The 21,320-nt window shown below is 48.4% G+C and overlaps 1 protein-coding gene and 1 long non-coding RNA gene across 9 annotated transcripts in view; one reads left to right on the forward strand and one right to left on the reverse strand.

Annotated features, from left to right (window-relative positions):
• Positions 1-21,320, forward strand: part of LOC139361328 (disco-interacting protein 2 homolog C-like) — a 142,692-nt gene that overhangs the window by 117,694 nt on the left and 3,678 nt on the right. For 4 of the 8 annotated variants that reach the window (XM_071089950.1, XM_071089949.1, XM_071089947.1 and 1 more), the window contains one exon: positions 15,518-16,158. In XM_071089950.1, coding sequence (XP_070946051.1) covers positions 15,518-15,699 — 182 coding nt within the window. In that variant the 3' untranslated portion in view covers positions 15,700-16,158. Of the gene's footprint in view, positions 1-14,043; positions 14,229-15,517; positions 16,159-18,074; positions 18,330-21,320 lie in introns of those variants that run through there. The other 4 variants (XM_071089944.1, XM_071089946.1, XM_071089945.1 and 1 more) reach the window with 3 other exon arrangements.
• The window catches only part of LOC139361330 (uncharacterized), an 88,783-nt gene that overhangs the window by 23,556 nt on the left and 43,907 nt on the right, over positions 1-21,320 (reverse strand). The gene's annotated exons all lie outside the window — the stretch shown is intronic.

Here is a 21,320-nt window from a genome sequence, read left to right on the forward strand (position 1 = left end):
TTGGGTTTTCCGTGGGCAGAGTCAAGGGCTCTCCAAGAAATGTGAACCTTTTCTCACTCACTGAGCCGCGTGCCCTGAGGCCGTCCTGGCCTGTCTGAGCACCTCCCTGGCTCTGCCTCCAGCCAGCTCCTTCCAGCACTCACCCCGCTGCTCCCAGAGCCTGCACTGGCCCAGGATCTCCTCTTCTGCTGCTGTCAATCTTCCACTTTAGGGCAAATAAGTTGGAAACTAGAAAGTTATAAGACCCCTTGGCTTTTTAAAAATTTGTCTTCTCAGAAAACAAAGAATACTAATTCTACTTCCATGGTTTAATATGTTGCCCACACCTGCATGTTCATGGATATGTGTTTTTATATATATTTTAATCAGTACTTATAAAAGCATGCACTGTTGGCTACATTCAGTTCAATTACATTTGATGTAAGAAGTTTTAATTTCAGTGAATTCAGGCACTCAAAATTTAAGCCCTCTGACATCTATTAATCAAATGGAAAAATGACAGGTAGATATTACAAAAATCAAGAGAATTGTTTAATATAAATCCTGGACTTTTAGATATTTCCACAAATGTAATGTATACATTAGTACATGACCTTGAGCATTTTCACAACTCTTTGAACTAAAATTCTATTCTTAACTTTTATAGGTAAATCGACATCCATATGTGATTTTAAGCAGCTCAAACATCAGCTCTTAAAAACAACCAGAAATCCTGCGGGCAAATCCCACCAAGCAGCAAATAACGGAACTGTACCCAACAACCCAGGTACCTCCCCTGAGGCATCTGGAACTTGAGGATTACGAGCAGCCTTTGGTTTCTGAGGCACCCGAGAGTGGGGACTCCAACTCCCCAAGTCTAGGAAGGCCTCAGCGATAAGGAAAACTGATCAAAAAGTCATCCCTGCCGGCCCCCTGCCATGGGCTCCCCCCTGCCGGCCCTCAGCCACGTGCTTGCAGATCTCACTTCCTCTCTGTCCCGCAAAGCCTGACTCCTGATTCCAGCCCTGCCGCTTACTGGGATGTGGCCATGGACGTCAACTGCACCTGTAAGGAGAGAAGCCTGTCAGGATACAGGATCCTGGCCATCCTGGCAGCTCTCAAGCTGATACTGTAACTTTGTAGTGAGTTACTTAATGCAAAGGTTTAACTTTGAAAAATTTAGATGTGTGTATTCTAACGGAAATTCTGAATGTAGAACACAGGCCACACCCTCACACAGATGTTGTCTGGCCAGCACTCTTTTGTCTTTTCAATAGACGTTTTTAAAAGCAGTTTTTGGTTCATAGCAAAATCAAGAGGAAAGTACAGAGAGTCCTCACCTATCTCCTTTCCCAGCACAGGCACAGCCTCCATCATTCTCCTGCCCTCATGAGACCAGCATGTCTGTATGACGACAGACCCGCATCAACACGGAACCACCACCCACAGTCCACAGCTCACACGAGGACTCGGCCTGCTGCTGCTCACTCTGTGGGTTTCACAGACGTGGAACGGCATGGATCCCCCATGAAAGCCCCACCTGGAGTTGTTTCCCACCTTCCATATCCCCTATGCTCCTACCATTCATTTCTCCCTTCCCCAACCCCTGGCAGCCACTGATTGTTTGACTGTCTCCACAGCTTTGCCTTTTCCAGACTGTGCTGTGGTTGGACTCAGACAGCAGGCAGCCTTTCCAGATTGGAGTCTCACTTAGCAACATGCGCTTAAGATCCTTCCTTGTCTTCATGGCTTAGGGGTCCAGTTCTTTTTAGCGCTGAATAATATCCCAGTATCTGACATACCACAGTTTATCCATTCACCTGCTGAAGGGCATCTTGGTTGCTTTCTAGTTTTGGCAATTATAAAGCTGCTGTCAACGTCTGTGTGCACATTTCCGCATGGAAGTAACTTTCAGCTCCTCCGAGTAAACGTCCAGGACTGTGATTGCTCCTGTGGTCGGAGAGCTTAGTTCCACGGAAAACCGCCACGCTGCCTCCTACAGCAGCTGCCCCACTTCCTCCAGTGATGAGTGAGGGTCCTGATGCCTACACACCCACCAGCACGCGGCGGTGTCGGAGTTCGGGTTTTGGCCAGGCCGATGGGTGCACAGTAACGCCTCGCCCTATGACATAAGACGCGGGCCATGTTTCCACGTGTAGATTTGCCATCTGTGTATCTTCTTTGTTGGGGTATCTGTCCAGGTCTTTGGTCCATTTTTAATCAGGTTGTTCATTTTCTTGTTGAGTTTTGAGAGTTCCTTGCACGGTTTGGATAACAGCCTTTCTCAGATGAGTCTTTTACAGATGCGTTCTCCCCGTCTGTGGCCTGCCCTCTCATGCTCCTGAGACACTATGTTTTTTAGTTTGAAAAACACTTTAGACAGAAGATGGACCTCCCAGCCCACCACTGTTCTCAGTTTGGCCGTGGTCACCACCCTCCCAGCCCTGGTTCCCACCTTTCCACCATCTGCTGGTCCTATGGGTGTCAACCCATACTGAGTCCCTAACATATCTCCAATGATGGCAACGTCAAAGCAGGCCGTTTGCAGGTAGAAAGGAGCTGATGGAGGCCGGAGCAGAGTGTGAAGGCCAGCGGATTCATCCCTCGGGGACCGGCAGGCCTCTCAGATATCCCCCTGGGTCACATCCCAAATGAAGTACCTGCTTTGGCCGTGGGCAGGAAGCAGGACCTGGCCCAGATCTCAGCATATTTGACCTGGCACGGCATTTACAGGTGAGCCTCCATAACCGGAAACTCGACTCTCTGGGGAGAATACATTTTCATTATCAAGGCTTTTAGGCTTTTAATTAAGAAACCAAAGAGCAGTGACTGGAGTGAGGATGCAGGGACTCTGGGTGACCCACACGCTCGTTTCCACCTGGCACGAAGGACCCTGGAGTGAGGGTACAGTGCCTGCTCTGAGTCACCAGCACACTCATCATTTCTACATAAAGAACCCTGTGAGTCTGTCCCAGGACTTTTTAGCCTAGACCTAAAAATTCACAGCTTTGGAAACCTTCATCATTTTAGGAACCTGACAGGTGGGCCAGGGGGATCTCACAGAGTGAGGTGCTGTCTATGGGGTCAGCAAAATGCAGCTGGGGCTTCCCGCAAGCACTTCAGGGAAGCCGTGCACTGGCCCTAGGCTGGTTCCGCCTCCTATCCTCGGTTCTCATGCCCAGCCGTGAGGGGAGCCCCCCGCTTCAGGAGCGGTCCCTGGCTCCAGGCCCTAACGTCCATGTCCAGGCCCCTGGTAGGGCAGCTTCTACCCCAGGGAGGCTGGAACTGGAGACAGCCTGGAGCTCTAGGCAATCCTGGCAACCACATGCTTCCCGAAGTGGCTGCAGACAAACTCCTGCTTCCAAAACCTGGCACGGTCTGTGTGAGGCCTGGAACGCGGGAGGCGCGATTACCCTCTCATGGTTATCAAGTCAAGTCATAGTCTCTTAGACCTAAGTGTGACTGGAAGTATACACATTATGGAAGTGTATATAAATGTGAATACAGACACGCTTATTTTCCTTTTATATACCTTACATATATGTGTATACGTGCATATGTATAAAACATGGAAGAAAAAACCATACTTAAGATTTCAAATCTCAGTCACAAAGATCTCAGAAGCAAATTATTATTCTTAAATTCTAAACAAAGATGCAACATTTTACATTCTTACAAACAAAACGTTCTCTATTAGCATTTTATTTTAAAAACTAAGAATGCATTGCACTCTCTCAATTTCGATTTTTAACTCAGCTCACAAAGGCCCCTGTACAAAGGCCTCTGTACCTCGGCAAGAATGGCGGTGGTCACACCTGTGGCCATTTATCCTCTCGACATCTAGCTCCTCTTCCTGAGGCAACAGCACCTCTGAAGTCACAGCCTGGCCTCCCAACTCTCCCCCGTCCCGGACTTCTTGGCATTTTGCTCTGCTGCACACACCTCAGCAAATACTGCTGATTAGCCAGAATCACCCAGAAATCTCTTAACCTTGATTCTGGCTGCTTTTGTAATTTGTAATATCTGTACTTCTGGTGTGATTTGAGAAACAACAAATTTTAAAATTAGAGAAGATGTGGTTTTTATTCTCTCCTTTCTGCTTGCAACCTTGAAAATTCAAGTAGCAGCAAGGGTTTGTTGAAAGTAACTTCCACCAGATAGAACCTATTACAAAGGTACTACAGAGTGTCAAATAACCACATAGATGTAAAATAGAGATGCAGACACAGATATAAAATCCAATGGTTAAACCAAATTGAGAAATGCTTGCCAGTTTGATAGGACTTCTAAAACTTGACATAAATGTTGGCTGAGGGATACAAGATGTTATGAGATGAGTGAGATGCTTGGCCTAGAACCACAGGCTCTCTCCTCTTTACAGCAGAAAATCCATAAGGAAGTCAAATCTGAAAGAACCAGGTACCGTTGAATGGCATACTCAGCCATCCTTCCCCATTCCTGGGCCAGCTGCGGTGAGTGCAGCCAGTCGTTCACCAACATCCATCATCCATCCTCCAGGCCATGGCTACAATTTACTTCCAGGCTCCCTGTCATTATGTAGATTAGGTAAATCACTGCCACTCTCACCTTAAGCCTCCCCGCCAGCATGGTAATCATCCATTCCCAACCACGGCAAGGACAGCCGTGACCCTGGGAACGCAGAGCAGGGGTCGGGAAGAAACCTGGATCCCTGAATACCTCATGGAGCAGTCACCAGCCTGGAACATCCTCCTTGATGGGTTTGCAAGAGAGAACTCCTTGGTTCCTCAAGCTACAATACTGCAGTCTCAGGTCACAGCATCGTTACCTACCCTCGTCAGGAACCGTTCATGCTCATCAAGACATGAGAACAAAACTGCATTGGCACAGTCACACTCGACGCAGACCACCTGCTGCTCACATTCATCGTATTAACACCTAAAAGCCACCGTGGTGGATATGCTGGATGTGGACACTCGGCGGCTTTTTGCTGGAGACACGCTTTGTGCATTTATCGCACGACCATCTTGGCGTCAGGAGGGGCTGTGCAGGTGGCAGCTGTGCACGTCACAGGGAGTCTCACTCGCTGGACTCTCAGCCAGCTCCCACTATCAGTGCCCGCAGAGTCCTCTCCTCCAGGAGCACGTGCTTGGACGCCACAGTGGCCTGTGGATCCACACAACAGCACTGTGTGCCCCAGGAGCTTAGAAAGTACCACTGCATCAATGCCTCCACAGGTGAGGCCGGGGGCAGAAGCCAACCTCAAGCAGTTACGGTCCTCCGTGGGGCTGGCGTCCAGGCAGGAAGGTGGCTCAGCGGCTCTCCTCTCACTGTGAAACTTCCTAGGTCCCCACATGAACAGAACCCTAAATAACACGCAACAAACAACAGGAACGAGAATACGACCAGCAGCTTCCGAGATGAGCAAGCTGGACTGATCATGAGACACCTGACGGTGATGGTGCCAGAGCCCCTCCCAGTAACCTGTGAGGACAGCGCTGCCAGCATCTCCCTAAAACCAGCCCAAGTCAAGTTAGACTTGAGGCTTTCCAGGAGTGGGTAGATCCATTCAATCCCACAGTCTGAACCTTCCAGGCCGTGTCTCATGGCCCTCATCTCACATATGGGAACCCGGACGCTGCACCATAAACGCAGCCCCAAGCCCTCGTTCCTTCTTCAACACCACACACCAGCACAGTGAACACTTAGGATCTGGGCATTCACATAAAATACTGCTTAACTAAAACTTCTGATTTAGAACATGTTTAATTCCTACTCACAGAGCTCAAAGTGTTCTGTCCTAGGAGGCGGTAGCTGTAACTAAGCATGAGAGAAGAAGGGATCAGAGTGGTGCCAAGTATTAAATATTCCTCTAAATCTATTCACCAGATCGCCATGCTATTGTCACCTGCTTCATTTTCTGTCCTTAAAAGACAAAATAGTTACTTTTCAAAATAGACAACCTGTTTTACTGATGCTTAGCTATAAAGTAGCGAGCTACGTATCCAAAAGGGAGATATGGGAAAACAGAAAATGTTCACAAGCGATCGGGGTTGGGGGGCAGTTGCAGCAGCACCTGGCTCTGTTGCGCTGTGAGCCAGCCACGTGGGCTGGACAGCTCACTTAGCCACTGAAATTACATCATCTAAGATTTTGTTTCAGTTACTTGGATAAATTCTCCCTCTTGCTATGAAGAGTAAGGTTTGAGGGGTTTTTTTGTGTTTTTTTTTTTTTTTTTGACTTGGAGTCTCGCTATGTCACCCAGGCCGGAGTGCAGTATTACAATCATGGCTCATCGCGGCCTTGACCTTCTGCCTCAAGCAATCCTCCCGCCTCAGCCTTCCAAGCAGCTGGGACCCAAAGGCGAGTTTGATTTCTTTGCTAACGAATTCCTAATTCACCTCGCAGTGGGCCCTGTCAAGGCCATATGCCCGGACATCCACCTTGCCGACCGTCCATGTGGTCTCTAAGGTGGATGCCCTCCGGTTGCCTGGGCTCTGCACGCGATACTGAGTCTCCAAGTCTGCCGCTGTATAAGGGACTGACAGCCCCAAGCGTCTCGACGCGCCACCTTGAGCCGGGCTTTATTCCACAGGGCGACTCTGCTTCCCGTGATGAGATGCAGCACGTGAGCACAGATCAAAGGGTATCAGCAACTAACCCATTCCCCTGGTACTAAGCAGAGGACCAAGAGTTTAGTTCCTTACTTATTTGCTACGGGCTTGATTCAAAACAGCTTTCTGGAATCCTGGGGACAGACACCTCTAACTGGTGAGAATTCTGGCTTTAGTAACGGAAGGATCACCTAAAGCCCATTTTGTAACTGCTGTTCTCATCAGAATTGGAGGCCAAAGGGAAAAATAAAAGGGGGGCTAAGATCGTGACACCCCAGTTTGCACAAGGCCAACCAGCCTGCTTGAGGGGGTAAAAGGAATAGGATTTTTAAACTGCTGAGTTTTAAAAACGTGGCTGTAGGCTGGGCGCACTGGCTCACGTCTATAAGCCCAGCACTTTGGGAGGCCGAGGTGGGAGGATTGCTTGAGGCCAGGAGTTCAAGACTGGCTTGAGTAACACAGCAATACCCTATCTCTTTAAAAAGAAAAAAAAAAGTTATTAAAATAGTAATAAAAAGTTAATACAATAAATTACTATGTCAACATGGCACCCCCAGCTGTCAGACGAGGTGCAATCTCTGTGGCTGTGAGGTCCGGAGAGAAATGTAACCGGCATCATAGGGAAGGTGGACCCCAAAGCCCCACAACATTACTCCTGTACAGTGTGTTAACCAGCATGAAGTCTCCTCCACAATCAGAAGCCTGGTTTAGAGGAACGCTGCCCACTGGACCTGGGTGGACTCCAGATGCCGGTCGACCAGACAGCCCCACCCTGGGACCCTGCCGGCAGCCCCGACTGGACAGAATGGCCTCATGAGTGTCCTTTCCTGCCACAGGCTGCAGACCCTGAGCCAGTCCTGGCTGTGACTGATGCTGCGCATAAACGTCTGCGCCCAACAGCTCACCTTTGTACATGACACGCCCAGTCCACCTCATTTCAAATGTTACACTTGCCCCAAGGCGAACATGGATGTTACAGGTTAACTCACTGCATGTGTGCTAGACTTTCCCTGTAAGTGTTCAGACATTGTACGAACCGGATGAACAAACCCCACTTTCCCTGTAAACGTTCAGACATTCCTTGAGCCCGATGAACACACACAGCCAACAAACCCCGGAACGTGTAATGCCGCGGCCTCCTCCCCTCCTGAGGGGCGTGTGCTTACAGCTCCCCCAAGACCACATTTCCCAAAGCACAGAGTGTTACTCTGAAAATAAAACCTCCTTTTTCCTTCCTCTGTACATCTCGTGGTCGTGTTAACAACTATTGCTACAAATGCAGAGAAACGGGGTATTATCCGTGCTGGTCACCGAATTCCTAGCACCAAAGCTTCAGGGCCCCCCAGTCTGAAGGAAGCTTCTATCACCCTAAAGCCAACTCTGGAGACGAAGGCCAAGCTGGGGAAAGGCTGTGTCTCTGCAAATCCACGCCACGGGGCCCTCTGCAGTTGTGTGTAAGGAACTCTTGGTCTGTCCTGGGGTTTGGGGAAATCAGGATGCAAACAGATACCGTACGCTCTTCCACGGGACCGTGAAGTCTGCGGAACCTCAGAGGAACACGGAGACAAACGGTGGCACGATTCTCACAGGCCGAGCCTCGATGGGCGCCCGTGTCAAGAACACAGACACGCCGGGAGGGGCAGCCGATGCAGGCAACGCCTGCAACTCCAGCAAGCAACAGCGTCTGAGTGTGGGGGTCTCTGGCCAGGCTCCACCACAACTGCCATATTCTGTGACAAAATTTTAAAAATAGGTTTTAACTAGTTATAACTCTAACTTGTTTTACACATAAACAGAACACAGGGTACCAACAGGCTCCAAAATACTTTGCCTAGAACCAAGTCTAGAATGCAGATGGATGCTGCTCCGAGTGTGAGGAGTCCCCTTGTAGTGCCATAAATCCTAGATCTAGGTGACTAAGCGCTCTTCCTAAACCAGACGGCACCATGAGGCTCTGAGGGCACCCTCTGTCCCCAGGCCAGTCCATCAGGCCCTGCAGAAGCTTCTAGAGTAAGAGCCTGTGGATTTGTATTGGACGGATGTAAACCAGGCAAAGTCACAGGGGCTCGTCCTGGAAGCCTATCCATTTACCCACTCATGCCGTGGAGAGCCCTGCCCCCAACTCCACACCCGCAATCACGCTCAACCACAAGAACTGGCTTCTAGGCCCTCAAGCTACTCCCTCTCGACCCCGGACAGACGCTTCTCAAACCATGAGACCCAGAGTAGTCTTAACAGGTGGTCCCAGCAGAACTGGCCACTGCATTAATTGATATTTTGTGTGTGGGGGGGTGGTTGTTCTTCTGTCACTCAGGCACAGTGCACCATAAGTACAGTGGTGCTATCATGGTTCACTGCAGCCTCAACCTGCCAGGCTTGGGTCATCCTCCAGCCTTAGCTTCCCGAGTAGCTGGGACCACAGGTGTACATCACCTGTCCTATTTAATTTTTTGTAGAGTCAGGGTCTTGCTATGTTGCCCAGGCTGGTCTTGAATTCCTGGGCTCAAAAGTGAACTGCCCAACTCAGCCTCCCAAGGTGCTGGGATGACAGGTGTGAGCCACTATGCCCAGCCTAGAATTGGTTTTTCTTAAACCTGAGTTTGACACATGAACCCCACTTACATAGATATCAGCACACTCTCACAGCTCGAGAGTTTTCCTGAATCTCGATTCTGTCCGTTCAAGGTCAATATCTAAGAAAGGGTCAGAACTGACCCTCCCTCCGTGAAGCCTAAGGGCAAATGCAGCAGCATCTCAGTGTATGAGGAGACAAAGTAAGAAGGGTGGAAAATACACACTGAAATTCTAGTGCTAGAATCATAATCACCAACACTTTAAGAGGGAATCTGCTTTCCAAAATATGTAGCTGCTGGATTAACTTCAAAGTCACCAGATTCCACAGGCAGTAGCTCACAGGGGCACAGCTTTCTAAGGCCGCACAGCCCGGGACAGCGTAACAGCCTCAGGGCAAAGCAAACTAAACAAAGGCTTGGTTCTCTCAAGGACGAAGGTGCTCAAGTGTTTCCAAATATTCTTCTTCTTCTAAGTAAGTTAGATGCCTCCTACAACACTGTTTAGAGTGCCAGTGTGTTCAGAAACATGAAGTTGAAAATACATCTCAGGACCCCAAAATCACTACGCTAAAGGGACATCAAGGTGAGGAAGAGCTTAGAGCAAACCTGCCTCCCATGCTCTTCCTAACAGAGACAGCTACTGGGGGTGGAGGGAAAAGCCACGTACCTCCCTCACAACCGATCCACAAGGAAATTCCTCATGGACAGAGGACAGAACTCAAAGTCACCATCTGCACACGGAGATAAATGCGGATCTGACTGCTTCCTCTGGAAAGATGCACCAGAAATGCATTTGTCTGATCTACCTGTGACCTGGAAATCCCTCCCCGCTTCGAGCCGTCCATCCTTTCTAGACTGAACCAACGTACGTCTCACATGTATTGATGTCTCACGTCTCCCTAAAATGTGTAAGACCAAGTTGTGCCCCAAACACCTTGGACACATGTTCAGGACCTCCTGAAGCTGCCGCAGTGTGTCCTCAACCCCTCCTAAGGCTGTGTCTATAACCTTGGGAAAATGAACTCTCTATGGATCAAGGACTGTCGCAGAGATCCTTCTGGTTTACAGGAAGCATTCTCTCCTGCGAGTATATCAATGAAATCATGTGGAATTACAAAATGCCACTTTAGTAAAAGCCAAAGGAATTAGGGTTCTATGTGCTTCAAAAAAAAAAAAAAAGTAACGTTCTATTTGTCAATGGACCATGAAGCCCACACCCCCTTTTGCAGTGAAGATGTCAAATGGGACGAGAGGCCCCTCCTGCGGATGCTACCCTCTGACCCCACTTCCCAGAGTCCAGTTTCCTGCTGCTCAGGGAACAGCAACCCCAGCTTCACGGGGCTCAGGCCTCCAAACCCAACTCCCACCCATGCTGGAGAATCACCCCAGGGACTAGCTAAGTGGCAGGTGCAACTCTCACCTCACCCCCTTAAAGGGGAAAAGGCACCTTCCCGCTCCTCTTCCTGCTGGTGGGAACAGGGGCAGGAGCTGGAGGGTCAGGAGTCGGGCGGCAGAACCGAAGCAGCCTGGGTCCCTGCTAGTCAGAGTTGGCAAATGCCAACCATCCCCGACATTCACTTTGCAAATAAATCCTTCTCTTTTGTCAGGTCCCTGGTTATAAGTTTGCACCCATAACTTAAAAAGAAAAAAAAAAAACTCAGATAAAAAATCGGTGTTTGGCTGACAATATTTCAATTATCTTGGGGCCTTGGGTCAAATGATGGCAAAACAGGAAACTGAACGCTGTTATTCAGGAAACTACCTTCCAGCGCCGTCTACCCTCCCAGGCTGTCACCTTATGGTTGTTTGTCTGCTAGATGATTAACAAAACTGTTCTGAAAACCTAGGTGTACAGAACAGACAAGAAGTCAGCTCGGGTTGAGGGGAAGCAGGATAAGACCCCCTTCCCCGCAGGATGGTGGAAGAGGAGGAACCTTCAGCACCTGGGTTTTCAGGATGCTGGATCTCTGAGAGCATCTCTCACAGCTCAAGTACAGCCAGACCCTCCTCTGACACAGCCTGTTCAGGCGAAGGTGGGCACCTGCCCTAGAGACCCACAGCCCTGTGCGGGGCTCAGCTGGAGCTGAACTTGCCTCCCTTGGTAAGAGTCAGGGCCAGGGGTGGGGAGAGGAGAGAAGCAGCAGGCCTGAGGGCCACTGTGGAAACTCCATGCCACGCTAACTCTCGTCTGATGTGCTCCGGCCAAAGCCACGCTTCTCGGAGGGAGTTTCCCTTCACACATCCGGAAATCATCAACATCTAGTCTCCCCACAGAACAGATCCTTCCCCAGGAGGCAGACGCTTGGCTGTAACACGGGGTAATGAGGGGCGCGCCTTCGTGCCCACTCTGTAGTGTTTCCTGTTACCTATTTTACCTTAAGCTACAAATGATTCCCGTTTACACGGGACACAGTGACACAGACAGCAAAACACATGAGATTCAGTGTGATCCCACACCCGTCACTGCTGACCTCAAGTGCTTTGTTCGTTTTGCTTCTAGAGTTTGTATTCTCTCCCCGGGTTCCAGGCCTGTGGATTCAACCAACCATAGATCAACATATTTTTTAATGTGTTTGTACTAAGCATTCAGACTTTATTATTCATTAAACAACTACTCGCATGGTATGTCCATGGTATAGCTGTTACGAGCAACCCTGACATGACTGTCTGCAGGAGGATGTGCATATGTCATATGCAAACACGATGCCATTTTATTGCAGGGACCTCAACGCCCAAAGACCTTGGATTCCATAGGCAGTCCTGCAGCCCACCCCCATGGGCACTGTGGAATGGCTATAATAGAAAATATGGAGGTTTTAAACAGTTATGTACTAAATCTAATCTTTTGTTAAGAAATTAATGTGTATCACTTGTATTATTTGGAAGTCCTTCCTGGCCCAGAGACTTGACATGTTCTTATCTTTTTGTCCACAGATCTAGCCATTCCAGTAAGCTTGTTGAACACAAATCAATTTTACAATTAAATTCTTACAAGAATCACACTCAATCTGTAAGCTGCTTTGGTTTTTAAAGTGAAATAACCAATAGTTTTGCCAACCTGCTATATCATAGAATAACAGGATAAAGCAGCCCCATGGCATGCAAAAACATGGGGTTTCAAAGCTAACCAGTATAAAACACGTTACAAATCCCTAAATATGAAAACGTTTTACACCAAAACAGATATTCCAGAAAAAAACAGGATGTTCAAAAAAGCCCTTTGCAGAAAAGCACTTTCCCCTTCATTTTTCACACGGTTTCCTGAAGCTTGTGTTTGGTGATGACCATGAACCAGAAGTAGCGTCCGCTGCAACTACTGTTACAGCAACACAGAATATTAAGGCAAAAAAAAAAAAAAAAGGCCGCGCGCGGTGGCTCAAGCCTGTAATCCCAGCACTTTGGGGGGCCACGACGGGCGGATCACGAGGTCAGGAGATCGAGACCATCCTGGCTAACACGGTGAAACCCCATCTCTACTAAAAAAAAAAAAAAAAAAAAAAAAAAAAAAAAACCTAACCGGGCGAGGTGGCGGGCGCCTGTAGTCCCAGCTACTCGGGAGGCTGAGGCAGGAGAATGGCGTAAACCCAGGAGGCGGAGCTTGCAGTGAGCTGAGATCCGGCCACTGCACCCCAGCCTGGGCGACAGAGCGAGACTCCCTCTCAAAAAAAAAAAAAAAAAAAAAAGGACACAGCATATTTCCTACTGATGAGAACAGGTAGAGTGTTATAAAATGAGTGTGTCCTAAAGTCAACAATGTTCAAATTCTAGGTCTCCCACAGACACTAGACGGTAACCGCCAAAGCTTATGTACCTGGCAACGTTCAAGGAGACCAAGTTCAGAGCTGTCACAATGCAGCACCATCCTCACGCGATTATCTCAGGCAGGTTTGAGGGCAAGTGCCCCCGTCACAGTGGGAAAGCTGCCCAGCCCAGCACTTCCTGAGATCACAGACCTTCGCCTTCCCACGTCTTCAATAGTTCCTTTACACCGGGAACCACACAACAAAACCTAAAACACTTCCTCAAATCTCAAGACAGTCTTTAGAGCTCTTTTCCTTGCCCCTTCTCTTACTGAAAAAGCTTATTTTGTAAGCAACCTGTAGTGCTTACCAGAGCTGGGGCGGGAGGAGAGCTAGTGTTTGGTAGACCGAGTTTCAAGCGTGGGGAGACCAGAAAGTTCTGGAGATGGATGGCGGTGATCGCAGCACGACAGTGTGAACACACTTAATGCCACAAAACCATACAGTTAAAAATAGAGTGCTGTGTAACTTTACCACAATCAAAAAACTGAGAAAAGTCATCTATAATTACTGTCTCCAATATCTTCCATCCTGTAAGTTACATTTGCTTTCGGAAATCCTCAGAGCAATCATGAAAAACTAATACCCTGTCGTCTCTGAAACGCAAAGTCGTTCAAGGGCTTTGGTTATAGGAAAGTAGCTGGAAAGCAAAGCATCCGTTAGGCACAGCAGCCGTGATAGGACAAACACACGGTAGGAAGGTGGTGGTCATGCTACACACAGATGGGAAGGGTGTGGGGAGCCACAACACCCGATGCTTGGGAGGCACCTGGGCAGGAGCTGAGAATGTACCAAACACGTTCGATCATGCAACATTCACGGACCCCGAGTCCAGCCACCACCGCTGACATCCACTGTGGCTGGGGTGTCCTCCCAGCCTGTGATGGCTCGCTCCTTCGGTTAACTGCCTTGAATCTACTGGTTCCTCTCCTCATGGGCCTCTTTCCTGTCGTCTTCCTGTCATTTTTCTGTCAGCAAACACATTTCCTGTCATTTTCCTGAACTGACATGACATTTCCTGTCATTTTCCTGAACTGACATGACATTTCCTGTCATTTTCCTGAACTGACATGACATTTCCTGTCATTTTCCTGTCAGCAAGCACATGCGTCCAGCCTGACCTTGCTGATGTGCTCCAGCGGCCCTGGACTCGAGCCGCACTGTTCCATCAGTGTGGCATTCGCGAGTTACCTCCTGGGAAATGCCAGGTGATGGTAACATCAACCAGGAGGCACAGCTGAGAAGCAGAACGCATGGTGCGGTGCCCAGAACGTCACGTCCTTGAACAGACGCTCCGTATCTTCTCCTCTCCTGCCAGAGCTTCACTGTAGGAAGGCGGCCATTCTTCCAGTGCTGCTACTTCCAACACCGGGGAAAGCAAGCTTCAGAAATGAACGGTGTCAAAGAGGGAGGACCCACCAGCAGGGCTACCGGCAGCCAGACAACCGCAGCCCCAGCATTCCCCAGCCACCATGACTGACAGCCCAGGCTCCAGAAATGCACGGCTTCAACCTTAGGAGTAAAAACCCTCCCAATCCAACTATTATTTTCAACAATGGGATTGAGGAATGAGGTGTTCTAACCCTGCCTCTCTCGACAGCACAGATCATCAGATCCCAGTTCTTATAGGATTGGGGAGTGGGGTGGGGTGGGGTGGTTCCTAACCCTGCCCGCCTTCATAGAAAAGAACTTGGATATGATGACCTGTGCTAGATTAGCACTTTGCTTCTGCCATATGCAGTCATCCTCAGCACCAGGAAAAGTCAGAATCGTTGAGTGATGACACCAATACCAACACACGCCGTTCTGCGGCTCTGGTAACTGGCTGCACAGATACAACCCGATAGTGGTGAGGTCTAAAGACATCACCAGTCTTCCCAAGGATTGTGTTCCTGAATATTTTGCGTTTGGAATAACGGTCTTCTTTGCCAGGGCTGAGCCATGCTTCCCTCTCGCCTGTCCTCTGCCTTCACCAGCTTCGTGTGCGCTTCTGGACAAGTGTTTGTGCAGGTGCTATCACTTATTTCCACAGCGAGAATATACACAGACACCACACAGAAATGGGCAACCCCGTTAGGAGCTGTGCAGGGAGATCTAACTCATCCCATGTGCCAAATTCCTGTTGCCATGGAAATTAAACTAACTAAACTAACGTTGCTATGATCTCATCTCTTACTGTACCACTAAAGATCATCCGGGTAAGAGGAATGTGCCTCTGCATAGCATTCAGCTCACATTTACATGTCGGTTTTTCCTGAATATGGTTATGTGAGATAGAAATCAGTAAGATGGGGTGTAACATACAGTATAGGATCGTTGTGTCTCCTAGCCTCAAACACTTCAAGATCCTCAGAAAATGAAGTTTAACGCTGGGGACGTGAGTTACATAGTAACTTGTTTTGGATACTATCATATCAACACCAAATAACTTCTTGAATTCCTTTTTAAATTGAAAAGCAATTTACAAAGCACAAAAGCCCCAATATTAAAGAATACAATTCAGTCTTTTTAGCGTATTCTAAAAGCTGCACATCAACCACTAGTATGTAATTCCGGGACTTTTTCACCACAGGCCAAAGAAACCTTGAACCCATTAAGAGTCAGCACCTGGCTCCTTCCTTCTACCAGCGCCTGGCAATCACCAGCCAACTTCCTTTTCTCTGGATTTGCACATTCTGGACACCTGTTGTGAGGAGAATCGTACAGTGCATGACCTTTGGTGTGACCTTCGGTGCTGACATCTTTCACGTCTAAGGTGAGTGGAATCTCAGTGAGTGACCGGTTGACAGACACCTGGACTGTTTCTACTACTATGAATAATGCTGCTGTGAAGATTCAGGCATGACATACTTTTTGGAAAAATGTTTTCAGTTTTCTTGAGCATATGGCTAGGAGTGAAATTGCTGGGTCGTACGGTGATTTCATGCTTTTCTGAGGAACTGTCGGACTTTTCCAAATCAACTGCACCATTTTACTTCCCCTCCCACTAGCAATATATCAAGATTTCAGTTTTCCCCAATTCACCAACATGTCACTGTCCAATACTGGGGTTTTACCCACCCATCACGGTGGTTGTGAAGTGTTATTTCACGGTGGTTTTGATTTCCATTTCTAAGATGACGAATTCTGCTAAACATCTCATGTGCTTTTTAAGGCATTTATATGTCTTTCTTTGGAGAGTGTCTATTCAAATCCTTTGTCCATTTTTAAATTGGATTTTTATTAAGAGTTTTTGACTATATTCTTGATATCAGGTCCTTATCGTGATAATGTATCCTGTTCTGTGGGTTGTCATTTTACTTTAATAGTATCCTCTGAATTGAACGTTTTTAATTTTGATACCGTCTTTTTCCCTTCAGTTGCTTGTTATAGCTTTAGACGTCTCAGCCAAGGAAACATTGCCTAATCCAACCTAACAGTTTCTCCAGGATTCTCCCCTAAAGGTGTTATGAGCTGAACTGTCCCCCTCCCCCAAGATTCCATGTTAAAGTCACAACCCCGGAAACCCAAAATGTCACTGTATTTACATACAGGGCCTTTAACTTGGCAATTTAGGTCCCATAAGATCTTAAAAGTAGGGCCTGATCCAGTATGACTGGTGTTCTTTTAAGAGAATTTAGACACAGTCCTCAGTGCTGCATACACGTAAGAGAAACCTGTGAGGACACAGAGAAGAAGCTGTCTACACAGCATGGGGTGAGGCCCCAGAGAATCCAACCCTGCCCGCACCTTGATCCCAGGCTTCCAGTCTCCAGAAAAAAGGAAATAAGATGCTATTGTCTAAGTCGCACGGTCTGTGGTGTCCGTTATGGTACCCAGCAGACTGACAGAATGGGTCTCAGTCAGCTCCTTACATTGGAACCATGTTGAGCTTTGCGTGTAGGGTGAGGAAGGGTCCAGTCCATCCTTTTCTATGTGGATACCCCAGTTGTCCCAGCACCATTGAGTTGTGAAAGGAAAAAAGTAAAGCAACCCTTGCTGTCCTCTCTCCATCAACAGATTAGAAGATACACTGAAGAATCATGGACAATTTTGTCGGTTTAAGCCAGTGGTTTTCAAACTTTTGGGTCTCAGGAACCCTTTGCACTTTATTAAAGAGCACAAAAAAGCTTTCTCATCAGGCCGGGAGTGGTGGCTGCTCATGCCTGTAATCCCAGCACTTTGGGAGGCAGAGACAGGTGGATCACTTGAGGTCAGGAGTTCGAGACCGGCCTGGCCAACATGGTGAAACACCGTCTCTACTAAAATACAAAAATTAGCCTGGCATGGTGCTGAACACCTGTAGTACCAGCTACTAGGGAGGCTGAGGCAGGAGAATCGCTTGAACTCAGGAGGCAGAGGTTGAAGTGAGCTGAGGTCACACCACCGCACTCCGGCCTGCGTGGCAGAGCAAGACTCCGTCTCAAAAAAAAAAAAAAAAAAAAAAAAAAGAACATAATTTAGTTTCTTTTACAAGGATAAAGTCATTACATCTTAACACAGTCTTAAAGAAGAAACCATTTTCCAAAATAAGCAGCAGCGTGGCAACAGTTTGTGCTACTGTGAAAACACCTAACATCTCTGCACCTCAGACAGCAGGATTCTCATGCCTGCATCTGCGTTCAGTGGGCTGCAGAGCCATGGCTGAAGTTTATGAAGAAAGTCCGACCCCATACTGATATACAATTAGGAAGCAGTATTTTCATTGTGTTTTCAGATCATTTTAGGTATTCTCTGCTGCCAAATGTAACAAGTGGCACTTCCGTACAGGCTGTCTGCAACACAGAGTCTGTGCTCTGGTCGACGGGCCTTTCTGCCCCAATTCCTTCTAAGTCGACTGGTCCGTCTTGCACTTGAATGGCTTTTACCAGCACACGATTTTGTAATCACACATTGGTTAGAAAATACTGGTTCAGAGTTATGAGCGGCTTCCACATTTCATTATATGTCCAAAAAACAAAACAAAACAAAACAAAACAAAAAAAAACAAAAAAAAAAAACCCCACATCAGTATCACCATTGGTCACATGAGAAAGTGGTGGACACAAGATTTTTATGTTTTAATATTCACTGGAAAGCTCAAATGTCTATCATTGGGAAAAATGTAAGGTACTTTCCTTGAGATGAAAGTCATTTTGTTCATTTTTCAGGCCACACCTGCAAATACCTCCATCTGAAGTGGCATCTTTTGTAAGTCATTCTTTATATAAAGGCGGCCGTTAGTGGAAGAAGTGGTTCTGCAGGTTCATAGTTCAGAGGCACCAGTGCTCTCCCAAGAGATAACCATAAAATCCACAGAAGACGCACCTGTGCACACTTCCTGTTTCTCACTCAGAACATTCCAGAAGGAACCCTGAATCCCAATGCCACAGCGGGACTGAAGTTTGCTCTCACCCACACAATAAACCCAGGGAGCTCTCCCAGCCCCCACCCCGAGGCCACAGCCTTGGTCCTCTATCTGGTCTAGGGGGGCTCCTGCAGCTCCAGCCTAACAGGGAACAGAAGGCACCCACATGTCAGAAAGCCCTCCCAAGGCCCAGCGAGCACTTCTGCTTATGTGCCAGCCAAGTGCGTTTGACAATTCTACAGCCAGCTGTACGGCAGGTAGCGAGGTACCCAGCAAATACTCAGGGCTCACGTTACTAAGGAAGGTGCACAGCGAGGTACCCAGCAAGTACTCAAGGCTCACGTTATGGAGGAGGAAACCAGGCAGATAGTGAGGTACCCAGCAGGGTTCACGTTACTCAGGAGGAAAGGAGGATAGAGACAAGGGGGCTGGAACAGTCTGTCATAAGCTTTAGCATTTACAAGGCTCGCTGAAGATTATCTGATTTGATCGTCACAACAGCTCACAAGATAGGCAGAGGCAAGACTATTTTCACTTCATAAAAAGAGATCCCGAGAACTGATGATGACCACGTGCTCTTCCCACAGGCTCCCAGAAATCCTCCTCAAATCATCTCTCAGTTGTATACATGTGATAATATCTCAGTCACGTCCCCTCTCTGCAGGGGGATTTAACTGCCGCCCTGCCGTTCCTTCGCACCCCTGCCCTCTCCTGCATTTCAGCCATGCCCACCATCCATGGGGAGTCTGCACCACCCCACCCCCGCTGCTGCTGATGGCTTGGGTCACGCTTACCTTTCATTTCCACCTACAGGGACCTGTTCTTCCTTCAAATGCAGCTCAAACTCACTCATTGTGTGAAGCCTTTCCAGCCATCTCAACCGTCATGTGTAAAATCAGTGTGTGGAATGCTTCATTTAGGAGGTGCTTATGTTGGCTGTGATCAGGACCAAATTCTGAGCAAACCAGGTGGTCCCCTCTCCCCATCTCTGCTCCAGTGCACTTAAAACAAGGATTCCTGGAAGCATCTTTTTAGTCCAATTCATGCATGAGTCTGCCCCACACACTGCAGAAAAGCCCTGGTGGTCGGTGGTCAGGGCTCAGGGCCCCCCAGGTAGGTAAGGAGAGCTTAGTGCCCTCTCTGGAGTTGTCGCTCAGAGACCCACGGCTGGAAGGGAAGAAAGTTGCATCCTGTGAAACATCTAGGCCCCGAGACCCACTCAGGAGTGGAAAACGGGGAAGGAGCCTTGAACAGACCCTCGGGAGGGCAGACAGTGGGAGCCACGGAGGCCACCAGGAAGGAGGGAGGCAGGCAGTGAGGCCACAGGTGATGTGGCCGGGAGGGAGGTGTTGTGACCAGAGGTGAGGTGGTGGGCGGATGACACGGCGTGGTTTGGGGAGGAGATGTGGCCAGGGGCAATGTGGCCAGGGAAGAAGACACAGCTGGAAGGAAGTGACAAGAGGGGTCTCCAGGCCCCAGACTGTGCCTGATTTATAGATGACATTTTACTTAAGATGTTATATCTAACTTTAAAGAAAAGTAGCAATTTCGACCATTGTGTACATTTAAAGCACGGTACAAATTGAGCACATTTCCCAAACCAAAGAACCGGGCATTGAAGAAAAAATTCATTTAAGATCAGAAATAAAGAGATCCTACAGCTCTTCCAGTCCAATCCCCACCCTAACGTGAATGGGGGGAAAAGGAAGTAGATTCTAGTCAGTCAGCATTAAAGGCAAAACCGATCCACTTTACTTTCTAGACAGAAAACAAGAAGCTCATCAAGGAATCCCTACAAACAGTAGCTTTAGTAGTTCCCGAAATGCAAAATTCACCTACAAAGTCAATCATCTGCTAAGTGTGTATAGAGTAATTTTTTTCATTATTGCCTTCCTCATCTGCAGGGGCTTTTTTAGACCTTGTTTCCCCTTAATTGCCTCCAACACCCAGGAAATTTAAACCCCACAAGTAAACTGTGTCTCGATTCATGCCCAGCGTCCTTTGGAGCAGACAGTCCGTTGCTCTAAGACGTTCTTGTCACCTAAGCACCGAGTACAGCCTGAGAACGCACAACACGCACTCACACAAACTCAGACAGTCAACAGGTGAGATACGGCACGTGAGGAGGAAGACAAGATAAATGAGCTTCACCGTCACCCCAGATCCGACAAGAAATGACACACGCAGCCTGCTCTGGTGCAGGTGACTCCTGGAAAACAGCCAAGGACAGCATTTGGAGAAGCAGCACCGCAGGCCAGGAGGGTCTGGGGGCTTAAGAAGGGAGGGGCGCCCCGACCAGGTACTGGGGGATTCAGAAGGGAGGGGCTCCCCGACCAGGTGGCTGGGGGATTCAGAAGGGAGGGGTGCCCCGACCAGGTGCTGGGGCTTCAGAGGGGATTGGTGCCCCGATCACTTCCTGGGGGCTTGAGGCAAGGGGTACCCTGACCACGTGCTGGGACTTCAGACGAGAAGGCACCCCGACCGGGTCCTGGGGGCAGCAGGACAAGCCCAGGGTTCCGTCGTCACTTTTCACTCCCTACTCCCGAATCTCGCCCTGAAGTTGCAGCCAGTCCAGGTATTTATTTACCCATAAAATTAAGTATCTGTGAGTAACACAAGTCACTAATCCACACAGATCTGAGTCTACAGATACCTCCCAGAGACGCCACCATCCCTTCTGGTAGAAGAACAGCCCAGGGGCCCACGCTGCTAGGAAGGGAGACTGTCTCCAGCCTGACGCTGCAGAGTCCTCAACACAAAGTCTACCTTCTGGAACCATGCCGTCTCCTACAGAGGCAACTAGGGGCATGTAGGGTTTTTTAAAATCTTTTTTTTTTCTTAAGACAGAGTCTCCCTCTGTCACCCAGGCTGGAGTGCAGTGGCTCGATCTCGGCTTGCTGCAACCTCTGCCTCTCGAGTTCAAGTGATTCTTCTGCCTCGGCCTCCCGAGTAGCTGGAATTACAGGCGCCTGTCACCGCGCCTGACTATTTTATTTATATTTTTAAGTACAGATGGGATTTCACCTTGTTGGCCAGGCTGGTCTTGAAC

Source organism: Macaca nemestrina, unplaced genomic scaffold (assembly GCF_043159975.1).
Source record: "Macaca nemestrina isolate mMacNem1 unplaced genomic scaffold, mMacNem.hap1 Scaffold_43, whole genome shotgun sequence".
NCBI lineage: Eukaryota > Metazoa > Chordata > Mammalia > Primates > Cercopithecidae > Macaca > Macaca nemestrina.